Here is a 12,789-nt window from a genome sequence, read left to right as displayed (position 1 = left end):
CTCTCCAAAAAAAAAAAAAAAAAAAGAAGAAAAGAAAAAAAAAATTCTGTATAACATGAAAATTAGACTCTTAAATCTGCAAAGAAAGCTGTTTATCTTACAAATTTATTCTTTTTGTTGGGCCACACATACCCATGATGGAAAGATAAAAGGAAGACAGATACAGGCCACCACACAGAATGGCACAGAGTGGGGTCTGCTCATTCTCGGCTTCTGAGCAGCCTTCCTGAGTGGCCTGCCAGCCTTGTCTGTGTGGTCACCTATAACATGCCCTGGGCAAGCGCGCACCAGAAGCCAAGGTAGAAACACACCCTCTGTCATCTCTCCTGCAGCTTCTGTTTGACAGCTGCCACCCTGCCCTGCTCACAGGTGGGCTTCACTGAAGCAAGCGTTCATGGAAGGTACTCAAGTGCAAATCACGGAACCTGAAGCCCGGCAGCCAGCTGAAAGCAGAACGAGCACCTCTATCCTGAAAGCCAACATCCAGGACACTTAGGCTCCGCTACTACTCCAAACTGACAGCTACTGACCTCCTAACTTAAACGTTGCCATTAGCTTCTGCCACGTGGACTCCAATTCATGGCGACCTTATGTAAAACAAAATGAAAGGTTGCTTGGTCCTGCGTCACCCTCGCAATCATGTTTGATCCCATCATTGTGGCTGTTGTGTCCATCCATCTCACTGCAGGTCCCCCACACCCTCGCTGGCCCTCTACTTCAGCAAACATGCCCCCCCTCTAGTAATTGATCCTTCCAGATGACATGTCCAAGGCAAGAGAGTTGGATAATGTCCTCTTGTGATCCATAATGTTTTCGTTGGCTAATTTTCAGAAGGAGACCACCAGGCCTCGTGTCCTAGTCTGTCTTAGTCTAGAAGCTCTGCTGACACCTGTCCACCACGGTGGCCCTGCTGGTATTTGAAATTCTGATGGCATCGCTTTCAGCATCTGAGCAACACACAAGCCACCTCAGTATGACAAACCAATGGATGAGTGGTGGCTTAACTGAGTGTATTTTACCTATGTTCCAAGGAGCATGTGGGCAGAATTTTAATCACACTCATGGTTGCTTTAAGATGACCTGAAGACCGCAGCAAAAGGAATGCTGAGTAATGCTGGGAGGGCAAAGTCCACATGTTTGGCATTGGAGTAGGTGGGGGGTGGCTCCCCAGTTATTTGAATCTAGGCGTAGGCAACTTGGAACAGGTGCTCAGGACGTTGCTCTCCTGGGCAGCTGGCAGACTTCCTCTTTACGGGAGAGCTTGATGGCAGCCCCTGGTATGCACAAACCCCCGTGTGTGGAGGGGCAACTGTGACTGTGTCTGGAGTATCTGGTTTTCTGATGCGGCATCCCAACCATCTCTTACGACTGCTTGTCCTCATAAATAAGCCATCTTTGATGGCTTTTCTACATTCATTTAGAGGGTCGTGTGAGGTGACTGATGCTGAGCTCTAGATGTGGATGGACCCAGTCCTTCTAAACCAAAAGCCAACCCTGCTGCTGTAGAGTGGATTCCAACTCAGAGCGACTCTACAGGACAGAGTAGAACCGCCCCATAGGGTTTCCTAGGAGCGGCTGGTGGATTCCAACTGCTGACCTTTTGGTTAGCAGCTGAGTGCTGAACCACTGTGCCACCAGGGCTCCAGTCCTCCTATCTCTGCAAAATTATGAGGAAAAATGCTGGGCCATTAGATCTTTTGAACAGTTCTTCTCGTGATGGGCAGAAGAGTTGAGGAGAATAGGATTGAAAGTGAGCTTTCCAAGAACTTTTCCAGGTTGACATATTATATTACACATAGTCCAGAAACGAAATCCCTAGGTGGCGCAAATGATTAACATGCTCTACCGCTAACAGAAAGTTTGGCAGTTCGAGTCCACCCAGAGGTGCCTTGGAAGAAAGGCCTGGTAATCTATTTTTGAAAAGTCAGCCATTGCAAACCCTCTGGAGCACAGTTCTACGAATACACATGGGGTGGCCATGAGTTGGAGTCGACTCGACAATGGCTGGTGGTGGTGAGTTCAAAGACAGAGAGGATGTTCTAAGCCAAAGGGTTTCCAAACTTGTTCAGAGCAAACATCCAAATAGGAGAGAAATGGGCTTCCCGTCATCTTGTTCTAGGTCTATAAGTCTGTCCCTTTTGGCTGTTGGCAGAGAGCACCAGGAATGTATGTTACTGAATAAAAGCAATTTGCATTTTCCATTGCTTGGGAGGTACACTTCTTATTCATTCTGATCTCTGCAGTACTCACAGATCTGCTCCTTATCCCAGAAGGTCCCCTTGTTCTCAGAGTGGGATTTACCACGAGGTGTAGAGAGTAGGCTGGAAGCTTTGGCAAGGATTCCACTGCCCTCAGGAGCTTGGATTCAGCACCAGGCCACCAGCTCCCAGCTGTTTGGGAAGACCTGGGAGGCAGGAAAAAGGAGTGAGTCCAAAGGAGAAGGCTCCCTTGCCTCCCTGGTCTGAGCCGCAGACTCCAGACCCTACCCTGCCCCGCTGCTGTCGCACCTTCGGAGTGTGATGCCAGTCCTCGGGTATCACAGTACCATATCCTGCAACCGCCTGATATTGTCACAGTTTTGTTTACTATTGTGTCCCAGCGTTTCTGTGCACAAGGCAGCCGTATGTAAATTTTATCCCATTTTTTAATAGTTTGGGTTACATGACAAATAACAGCAGAAAGGAAAATTTGTATTGATACTTTACCGAGGAAGCTCTCAAGCCACTGCACAAAGATTTAACAGCGGTGCTCCAAGTTTACAGGAGTTTTGCAGCTGAGTTTCTGCACGTGACTTTGACTGTATTGCTATATGTTTATCATGGTCTAATTGTGGAATGACATTTCCACACTTTTTCTTCTCTCTTTCGTGAGATTACACCAGCCAACGACGGATACAAGATTCTACAAGGGAGAAATGGTCCGTTTGGGATAATTTTCTTTCCTGTCCCAAAATAGCTGCATGTCTGCCTGTCTTGGGGACTCGGCTGAGATACGTTTTTTTTCTTTATTGCTTGATATAATGCCAATCTGATTGCGATCCTGTAGTGAGCTCTCCAGCTAGTCTATATTATAAATTAATCAGATTGAACGAACACCAACATTTTAAAACTTTTGGAAAAAAAATATTTAATAGGAGCTAAGCAAAAGAAGAAATCAAACCAGCTGCTGACACAGCTGTTTCTTTTCTTGTTTAATTCAGTTCAATATAAAGGTACCATATGCTGCTTAAAATGATGATAGGAAAGATGAAATAATTTAAGAGAATAACAAGAAAATACATGAATTGTCAGCATTCTGTCAGATTTAAAGAATGAAATAGACAGGTGTAGTATTGACATGTTTAACTCTATGTGGTGTGAGCAGTTTGGGTGCGAACAGCTTCTGACATGTGCTGAAGTGATGTGAGAAATTCTCCTCCGCTGCAGACATTGGTGAGGAGGCTGGGAGATCCACCGGCGTCCAGCAGCCCGCGCTGCTTCGCGACAGGAGCCTGGGCTCGGCCATGAAGGACTGCCCGTACTGTGGGAAAACCTTCCGGACGTCCCATCACCTAAAGGTCCACCTGAGGATACACACAGGTGAGAGACTGCGTGTGGCTGGGGACACGGCTCGGAGCGGTGGGCCCTGCGTTCTGCCATCGCCCATCCCGGGTCTGCGGCTGTGCTGTCACCGAAAGCGTCGGGTTCTCCCTGTCACCGCGCTGCCCTTGAGGCGTCCCCCGACTCGTGGTGACCCCGTGTACAACAGAACCAGCCGGTTTTCAGTCCTGCCGCATCCCTGGGATCAGTTGCTGATCGGACAGTTGTAATCTCTAGGGTTTTCACTGGCTGATTTTCAGAAGTAGATTGCCAGGCCTTTCTTCCTACTCTGTCTTAGTCTGGACGCTCTGCTGAAACTTGTTCAGCATCATAGCAACACTCAAGCCTCCAGCGACACTGGGTGGTGGCTGTACATGAAGTGCAGTGGCCGGGAATAGAACCTGGATCTCCCACATGGAAGATGAGAATTCTACCACTGAGCCACCAATGGCCCTGTGGAGTTCTCAGTGGGCCTGTCTATTTGCCGATGTGTAGATCTAACTGATCCTAATTTCCGGATTTGTTATTTAAGGATTACTCTCCCAAGTTACACCCAGACACATAGACGTAGATCCCATGTGGCTCACATCTGTGATAGCGCTGCTGGCCCCCCTGCTGGGACACTTCCCCACTCACAGAATCATCCCAAGCCAAAGAGGGCTCTTTTCAGACTATAAACCAGGTTGTATTGCTCTTCCAGCAGGCCCCGTGCGATCTGACCCTACCTACCACTGGACCCTCTCCAGAACTGTTCATCTTGAGGCTTGAGGGAGCTGCTGCTGGCTTCCCTCTGCTGCACAGAAGTAGCCCCTGCCCTCAGCCTTGTGTTAACCAGGAGTCTGTCAAGTGCCTGGGTGACAGGAACCCAGACCACACTATCCTACATCTAAAGGGGAATTCAGCAGCTCTCCTAGGAGTTCGGGTGGACTGGCTTTTGGCCCAGCCTGTGTCACCTGCCATACTTGGAACCAGACAGATGCGGTCAGCCTTTTTCGCCTCCATGGAACAAAGTGGGGGCGATTCTCCACTGACTTTCCTCCCAAGAAAAGTGGAGGTGCTCTTACCCAAACCGTGGGAGACAGGTGCTGGGCCACGCTGGTCACCTTTCCTGCTTCAGCCTCCTTCCAGCCCTTCCCAGTGAAGGACTCCTCTGGTCCCTCTGTCCCTTGGTCATGGGCCCTTTTAGCTTTTCTGCTAGTTGTTTGTACACTGCAATATATATATAAAAAAAATCTGTCTGAGATATGGACACCTCCATTTTCTTTGATTTTCCTCCTGACACTTTATCTATCGGAGTATGAGCTGCTTCAGAGGATAGACAAATATGCCATCTATTTTCAAAAATAATTGTCGTCTATTTCCCAAGGAATCAATAAAGCACAGGGTCGTGCAGGCATATTTAGTGCATACAAGCCCTATGCACACCGCGTGATTAAAGACGAGGAGCCCACACCTGGCACCTCACCTGGTGCCTGCAAATCTCCCCGACACCCAAAGGAGCCTGAGCACAGGTGGCAGGGGGTCCTCACCTGCCGTCTTTATTTACAGCCTGGGGTGCAGTGGAGCATTGCCCCTCTGCCTGAGAGCACTCGCCCCATCATGGGGTTATCCCAGCCAAGGATAACCAGGCTGCATCACTCTCCCAGAAGGCCCTGTGTGATCTGACCCCGCCTCATGCCATTCTTTAGCTTGATCGCCTCTCTCAAACCCCACCTGCCTCCTTGCTGTTTCTGAACGCAGACAGTTCCTGCCACAGGACCTTTGTACCTGCCATTCCATCTGTCTGGAATGTCCTTCTTCCACGTGAACTCTTCAGAGACCATCCCTGACCACCCCCCCATCTAAATATCCCTCCCAGCCCTTGCTTTATTTTCTTCATAAACATAACACTTTCTGAAACTCTCCTGTCCTGTTTGGTTGTGTGTTTTCTTCTGTCTCGCACCAAATACAGTCTAAGGTTTGAGAGTGCAGCAGCAATGCCCATGGTTTCAACTGTAGTACCCCAGGGTCTGCAAGGGCACCTCACCATTGTAGGTACACAATACATGCATCTGAAAGGTTGCATGAAGGAAGAAAGGCAAGAATAAAGGGGATCTTCCTCTTTTCATCCCTGGACTGTGCAAGGTGGCACAGAGGGGACAGCCCAGTAGGGGGGGCCTGGTGTCTTCTCCAAGGAGCCCATGGTCGTTTCGGAAGGGTAGGACACAGAAACCCATCAGAGGCCATAGCACAGCAGTGATGCCCCAAGTGCTGGATTTCTGGGTGCAGGTGGGAGACCCCGGAAGTTTGGTGAGGGGTCCCTGAGCTCTTCCCTCAGAGTCTTCACACTTTGCACTTCTCTGCCAGATAGATACCTGCTTGGCTTGCTCCCTGACCTGCAGGCTTCGGGTACCCGTGGCCTCTTCTCACGAGGTCTCCCCACCTGTTTAACCATGGACCTCCGTCCCCCCACTTCCTCTTCCCCTCCCTGTCTCTGCTTCCTTTCTCTCCACAGCGCTCACCCCTCTGACCTGCTGTGTGTTTATGTTCTGTTCTCCTCTGTCTCCACACAGTGGGACGTAAGCTCCCTGAGCACATGGGCTTGTGTCTGATTGCCTAGCTGAACCTCAGCACCTAGAAGAGAGCCTGAGCTCAGAGAGGACTTGCTGAATGAATGAATTAGTAAAAATGACCAGGCTTGAGGGAGTCACCTTAGACATCTGGCTTTATTAGACCAAGCTAGTGTCCATTTCCCCCCCAGGTTGGAACTGGGGTGCCTGGGGTGACGGGGGCGGGGACCAAGAGAATGCCAGGCAGGACATCGGAGGCATACCACAAGGTGCCTGCCATCAGGTTGATCCCTGGAATGGGGAGCCGAGATCAGGGGTGTCTTGTGATATTAAATTTTATTTTACGTAGATGCAGAATCCGAGCCAGGCTTCCCAGGTAGGTGGTGGCTTACCTTACCAGAGTGGGCGGGCCACCAAAGAAAGAGGTGGTGCCTCCCGACCAGGTGCTTAGCTGACCCTGTTGGCCCCAACGCCCGTCACCTTCGCCATGGATAAGAGCAGAAAAACTCCACAGAGTATTTCCTGGTAACTTTTTTTTTGTAGGAGCAAAACTGGCAAAAGGCCTGATAAAACGGAGTGGAAGCAAACAGCTCCTGCTTTTTGCAGTTTTAAAGGTTGGGAAAGATTATTTTTTCCAAGTTTCTCCCTGATAGCTTGTACCCAGTAGTCACTGTGTCAGGCACACTGTGAGAGGCAAGACAGGGCCATGGACAAATGCATTCCAGAAAGTTCTCAGAATAACGGAGAAAATGAAAGAAGCCATGGAAGCGCCACAACCCGCCCCCCCCGGAAGCAACATTTGCAGTGTTTAAAAGGCAGAATTATAACCAGATAAAGATCAATTTCTTTTTTTATCTAAGAACAAAGAAGTTGGAAAATGCTCGCACTTGTGCGTTTGAATAGAGCAGAAAGTGTTACATGCTATAAATCACCCAAGTAAACATCCATTATGACAATGTAAAAGTGTAGATTACACCAGTAATTAAAAATCAAAATCAAGCTATTTGTTAATAAACGATTTAATACAGGGCTTACATCATTGCGATGCCCCATACTGGCTTTCCCTCTGTCCTTCTGAGTTTGTATTTCCAAACAGCATGGCGAGAGGGCAGCGGTCTCTGAGATAAAAAAAAAAAAAAAATGCATGTTTTCCAAAATGCTGTCTTTTGAAGTTTTTCTATAATGGACCCAGATGAGCACATTGAAAAATCCAATGGGTAATAAATATATTTTAATTGGGCGGGATATTAGGTGGCACATTCTCTGTATTTTTCTGTCCTACTCCATCTTTATTAGGATTCATGATCGTAAAGCATTGACTGATAAAAACCACTATCCTTTTTTTCTCCACTACATTAACTCAATTACTACTCTTTTTCTCCCAACACCTGTTTATTAGAGCGGTGCTGAGTAGATACACCAGGCAGGCTTCTCTGAACACCTGGGGGCTGGGGAGAGGCTTCAGGTAGCTAGGATGTTTCCATTACCCACTGGGCTTCAACCAGATCCACGAGGGGTGAAGAGGAGGGGGCTGCAGGCCTGCAGAGACCCCAAAGCCAGTCAGATCCTAGAAGCTGCCCCATCTGGCTCCTGACAGGGAAGGTGTTGATTGCTGGCCAACCCAGGGGAGGCTGAACCTCTCCCCTCTTTGAAACAGGATCCATTCGTTCATGGGTATGTGCAGTTTCTCTTCTAGAGCACAATGTTGATGGTTCGAATTCAGAGCCAGCCAGTGCAGGCTGGGAAAGGAGCTGCGTCAGCAAATATTTAGTCATAATGTGCAAGGGGAGCCGGGATCCCCAACGCCTCCTCCAAGGCCTAGCAGTAATTTCCTTACCTTCTGCCCACAGCTGCACTGGGTTCTTCTTCTCACGGCCCCCTCCTGCAGCCCCACCTTAGGGAGCTGAGTGCCTGAGGACACTCGGGGGTCCTGTGTATACATCTGTTACATGTATAGGGAGCAGGTAGGTGCTCATCAGTCCCCGAAAGCCTGGCAGGCCGTGCGCTCCCCACCAAAGCTCCTGGCTGGGCGCAAGGCCCCGTGCGTTGGTTGCGAGCCTCTAGGCTGCATTCCCTCGTGGGCTCACCTGTGTGTTTCCCAAGAGGGACTGTTGTCTCAGGGATGACTTTTGTAGAGAAATATAATAAGCAACCTCACTTGTGAAAACTTGGAGGCACGAAAGTTCTGAGACTAATTAAAAATAAATCTCATTAGTTTTTTCTCCTCTCGCATTATGCGAGTGGTTTATTAATCTGGGTTTGATGTGCTACACACCCAGGCCCTGGCTTGGGAACCTCTTTATGGGGATGGAGTCACACGGGTAAGGCAGCCAGCAGTTTTGCAGCGGTGTCAGCTATTTGAGGTGGGCTTGGCCTCAGGATGGGGGACTTACCCTTCCTGTGGGGTGCACATGGTGCCTCCTTGGCTCTTGTCTGCATCTGTCACCAGGCACCCTGCTTCCCTTTCCTGGCAGGACCAAAGAGAACTGTGGAAGAGGTCCCCAAAGGGCGGTGAGGAGTTCTCTTGTATCAAGAGTGAGGCTGTTTCTACACAGCGTGACAGCCACTGGCTGGAAGCAGATTCAGCCAATGGAGACATTGTAACAGCAAGTACCAAAGTGGGAGTAGGAATGGTAGCCCCACTTACCAGCACTCACATGCGCCAGGCACTGTGCTTTACCCGGCATACAGGAATTCACTCCTTCATCCTCACAGTTCCCCCCTCCACCCCGTTACAGAGGACCCTGAGTCCCAGAGATGTTGCCCAGTGTTGGATGATGGACTCTAACCCAGATCTGCCTAACTCAGAATCTGTCTGCCTAACCACTGCGCTGTATTGCTATTGTTACTTTTCAGGGTGACATTTGTGTCGTTTAGGGAAATAATGCAGCATTTCATTGACAGTGGGGGTAAACACCATAACCAGCAGGAGGAAAAGAAGTGGCAGGCACCCACCAGGTGTTTTGACACAGCCTCCCGGTGATTTAAAAGGAAAGTACTGTGCTTTCTGGGCGCTCCGTTACCCTGTAACTCGGGCTGGCCAGTGGCCAGGCCTCCTTGACCCTGCATGCCTCAGTTTTTCCACCAGCACAATGAGGCTAGGGAGGCAGCATGTCAGGGAAATGGGTGCTTGCCCGTGAAGAGATGCCCTGACCTCTGGGATGAAAGGTGGGGTGAAACCCCTTGCTGGTACCACTGAAATGAAATGAAATGAAACTCCTTGTGCCTTCTTGGAAACCGACTTTCGTCTTCAAAGAGCTTCCCAAATGCTGACTTGTCATAAACGCCGGTAGAAACAAATGTTTAGCTGGCCTAATCCAGGGGCCTGTGTCCTGTGTATATGTATCTTAGCTTTGATACACGTCTAATTCCTCTTCTGGGTGAGGTAACCAGGCTGTTTAACATTTATAAAAGCATATTGAACACTTTGCGAAAGTGGGTTGGTTAAAAACGTGTGCTTTTCCCATTTCTTTTTCTTAAAAAAAAAAAAAAAGAGTTTGTGCTGCTGTCCAAACTTAGGGGGGAATAACCACCGGAGTAATGGCAAAAAAAAAAAAAATCTGCCCGGCCCAAAAAAGAGATGATTCTTTTTCTGTCGTTTGTTTTGTTTTGAATTAACATTCCATTGTTTTTCTATTTCTAAGATGAACTGAAAACCCATTTTATTCCTCCACAGCCTCCTCCTTGCTCTGGCTGCCTTAATGACATCCCCAACTTTTGTTGAAAATAATTGATTGAATTTAAATTTTCTTAAAAGTTTAAGAGGTAATGTTACAGTATAAATTTCCAACCCAACAGTAAGTAGGGAAATATCCATTAGTGAAATTAACTACAGTTTCTAGGTAGCTAACAATGTGCGGTATACAGTAGGGCACGGCTAATGAACACTGCAGTGGGTGATATTTCATTATACAAATTAATGCTCACATTTTAATGGGAAAGTCACATAATGAATCTCGGCTTCAGTGACAGCAATTAGAGACACAGATTGTCCCCTTCTGGACAAGGCACTGTTTAGCAATAAGCAGCTGTGTGAAAATTCTTCAGGTTTACAACATATATATGCTTTGGGGGAATTAGTGTACAATTTATATTAATGTACTGAAGCTTCGCTGCAAAGACACCACCATATTTATCTCTCCTGGTATTAGCTAAGTAAAGACACGTAGAAAGACTAAATAAATATCAAAGAGGGGGTGAAACACAGGAAAATAGTTACTTGACTTAAAAATGAACACAATTCTTTTGGAGATATAGCAAAAAAAAAAAAAAAAACTTTAGAAGCATGAAGTACTTCTTAGAAGTGTGATAAAGGAAGTTCCGAAGGGAATAATACCAACTCACCTGTTAGTTTCAGAGAGGCGCTGTTGGGAACCCGAATGGCTCCACACTCACGCCCTGGAAAAGTGAAGGCTCTTTTGGCATATGAAGTGCAGAAGGATGAAAAACATGTGAAATTAGGTACAATGAACTCATAAAACCACCCGGTCATGTATTTCTAAAAGAGTAGGACTCACGGCTTTGGAAAAGTCATCAGTGATACTCCAAGTTTGAACATACATCTTACACATACGTCAGTCAGAAGCTGGTTTTATGTAAGGTGCTTCCGATACTTTCATCAGTCCACTGGAATGATGAACTGATGTTTTTTAAATTTTATTACACATTTTATAGCAAAATTGTCTTTTCTAGAGATGTATTGTTTTGGCCTACATCTTATTCCTTTAAAATATAGGGAGACTCTGCTAACCCAGAACTGAACCCACTCCCGAAGTCCACCTTTCAGACAAAGATTAGACAGGCCTATAAAACAAACAATAACCCATCTGAGGAACAGGCTTCGTGGTTCAATCAAGTCTACGAGATCAAGCAGGCAACTCCTGTCCAAACGCAAGGTGAGAAGGCAGGAAGGGACAGGAAACCTGGACGAATGGACACAGAGAACCCAGGTGGAAAAGGGGAGCATGCTATCACACTGCGGGGATTGAATTCAGTGTCACAAAAACAAATTTTTTGAACGAGAAATTAACTTGAGCCATAAACTTTCATCCAAAACACAATAAAATTTAAAGAAAAAGATAGAAGGAGAGATTTCCCCACATAAGGCACCTGACATCCCTCCCTCCCTCCTTCAGTGGTAAACGACCTAATACTGCCCATCCTGCTGCTGGACACAAGTTTCAAACTGGCTGCCTGATCCAGACCCAATCTGCAGAATAGGCTACTGGGACCCTCTCAGTATTCAAAAAAAGTTTTAGAATAGGTGCCAATATTTAAGAATGAGAATAGTGATGCAGAAATCTGAGTACGAGGCTTTTCTTAAAAAGCCAGAGCCATCCCCCGGGTGGCAGCCGCCCACATGGAGAGGCCTTTGCCCCTCCCTCTTGTTCTGTACTCTCCTATGGCCTGTCCCACCCTGCAGACATCTGTGTCTGTGGCCCTACAACAGGTGACACAAAGACAGTGAGACCCAAACATCTGGAGAGATACCTTGGAGGTGCTGGAGCCCTCATGACCCTTGGAAAGCTAGGGACAGTCTGTGTGGTCTCCCAGTAGATTTGGACTCATTATGGTCTAAGTGGCCAATCATTCAATGAGACAGAGCTGCTGGTAGGACCTGGGGTGACCTGTGCCACCAAGCTGTGCAGCGAAGGCCTTTCCAGTCTTGGGTGGAGTCCAGCCGTGGTTGGAGAAGGACCGGCAGGTTCACTGCCTCACTCCTCCACAGAAAGCCTCGTGCCGGGGATTTGTTAGCGTCAGCCTGGAGCTCTCTGGTGGAGGACGTCTCCAGACGCTGGTGACTCTTACTAGACAGCAGCTCCCAGCACAGGTGAACTCGGCCTTCATGTGTGTCAGCCAAATGGAGGAGCAGACCCTGACTGCGCCTCAGAGCCTGTTAAATTTGCTGATGGCTTCCTCCTCTCACCTCCTCTCAGTTGCTACCCACCCAACCTGGGCCAACGTTGTGAGAAGTTTGCCTCCCGAGTGCTCTGAAAAGTGCCCTCTGGGGACACAATGCCTGGGAAACAGCTGGGATGTTTGCAGTGGAAAATGAAGCCCTTGGGCTGGTCAGGGATTCTCAGGAGAGCAACCCCCGTGTGATGGTGCCAATCCCCTGTGTTTGCCTGCAAGACACGCACCCCAGGAGGGCTGAGCTCTGGGGAATTTCCCTGTGCCCCTCACCAGAGACCAGAGACCAGGCAAGGTGAGCAGAGGCAACATGAAAGAGGACAGTAGGGGTTACTCAGAGTTTAGGGATTACAAAGAATATAAAATCGAGGGTTTTTTAAAAGGAAAAACACCAGTCCAAAGAGCTGGTTTGTCCCATGTAACTTCACTTGGGGATATTCATCTGGGGAGTTGGGGTGGAAAGCAGCAGGGAGTGGCTACCCAAAGTCTTTTAGGAGCCAGGCAGGACACGGACCTCTGCAGAGAAACAGACAGCAGAGTGGAGCCCCCTCGCCCGGTGCGGAGGGCCTAGGAAGGGTGGGTGGAGGGCTGTCTAAAGGCTGTGTCCGTCATGTGCCCTCGAAACAACCCTGGGAAATGTGCTAAACTGCCCCAAATTCACCAGGCAGACTCAAATGCTGGAAATGAACATTCTCGTTTCTCAGCTACGGCCTTTCTTCCCCTGGAGCAGCGGAGGCCAACGCTGATTTTGA

The 12,789-nt window shown here is 48.2% G+C and overlaps 1 protein-coding gene across 1 annotated transcript in view; it reads left to right on the top strand.

Annotated features, from left to right (window-relative positions):
- Window positions 1–12,789, top strand: part of ZNF536 (zinc finger protein 536) — a 279,105-nt gene that overhangs the window by 89,512 nt on the left and 176,804 nt on the right. The window contains exon 2 of the mRNA XM_023555554.2: window positions 3,426–3,578. Within this exon, the coding sequence (XP_023411322.2) occupies window positions 3,426–3,578 (153 nt within the window). The remainder of the gene's footprint in view (window positions 1–3,425; window positions 3,579–12,789) is intronic.

The sequence above is a fragment of the Loxodonta africana genome, chromosome 21 (genome assembly GCF_030014295.1).
Source record: "Loxodonta africana isolate mLoxAfr1 chromosome 21, mLoxAfr1.hap2, whole genome shotgun sequence".
Lineage (NCBI taxonomy): Eukaryota > Metazoa > Chordata > Mammalia > Proboscidea > Elephantidae > Loxodonta > Loxodonta africana.
This window is presented reverse-complemented; position numbering and strand designations above follow the sequence as displayed.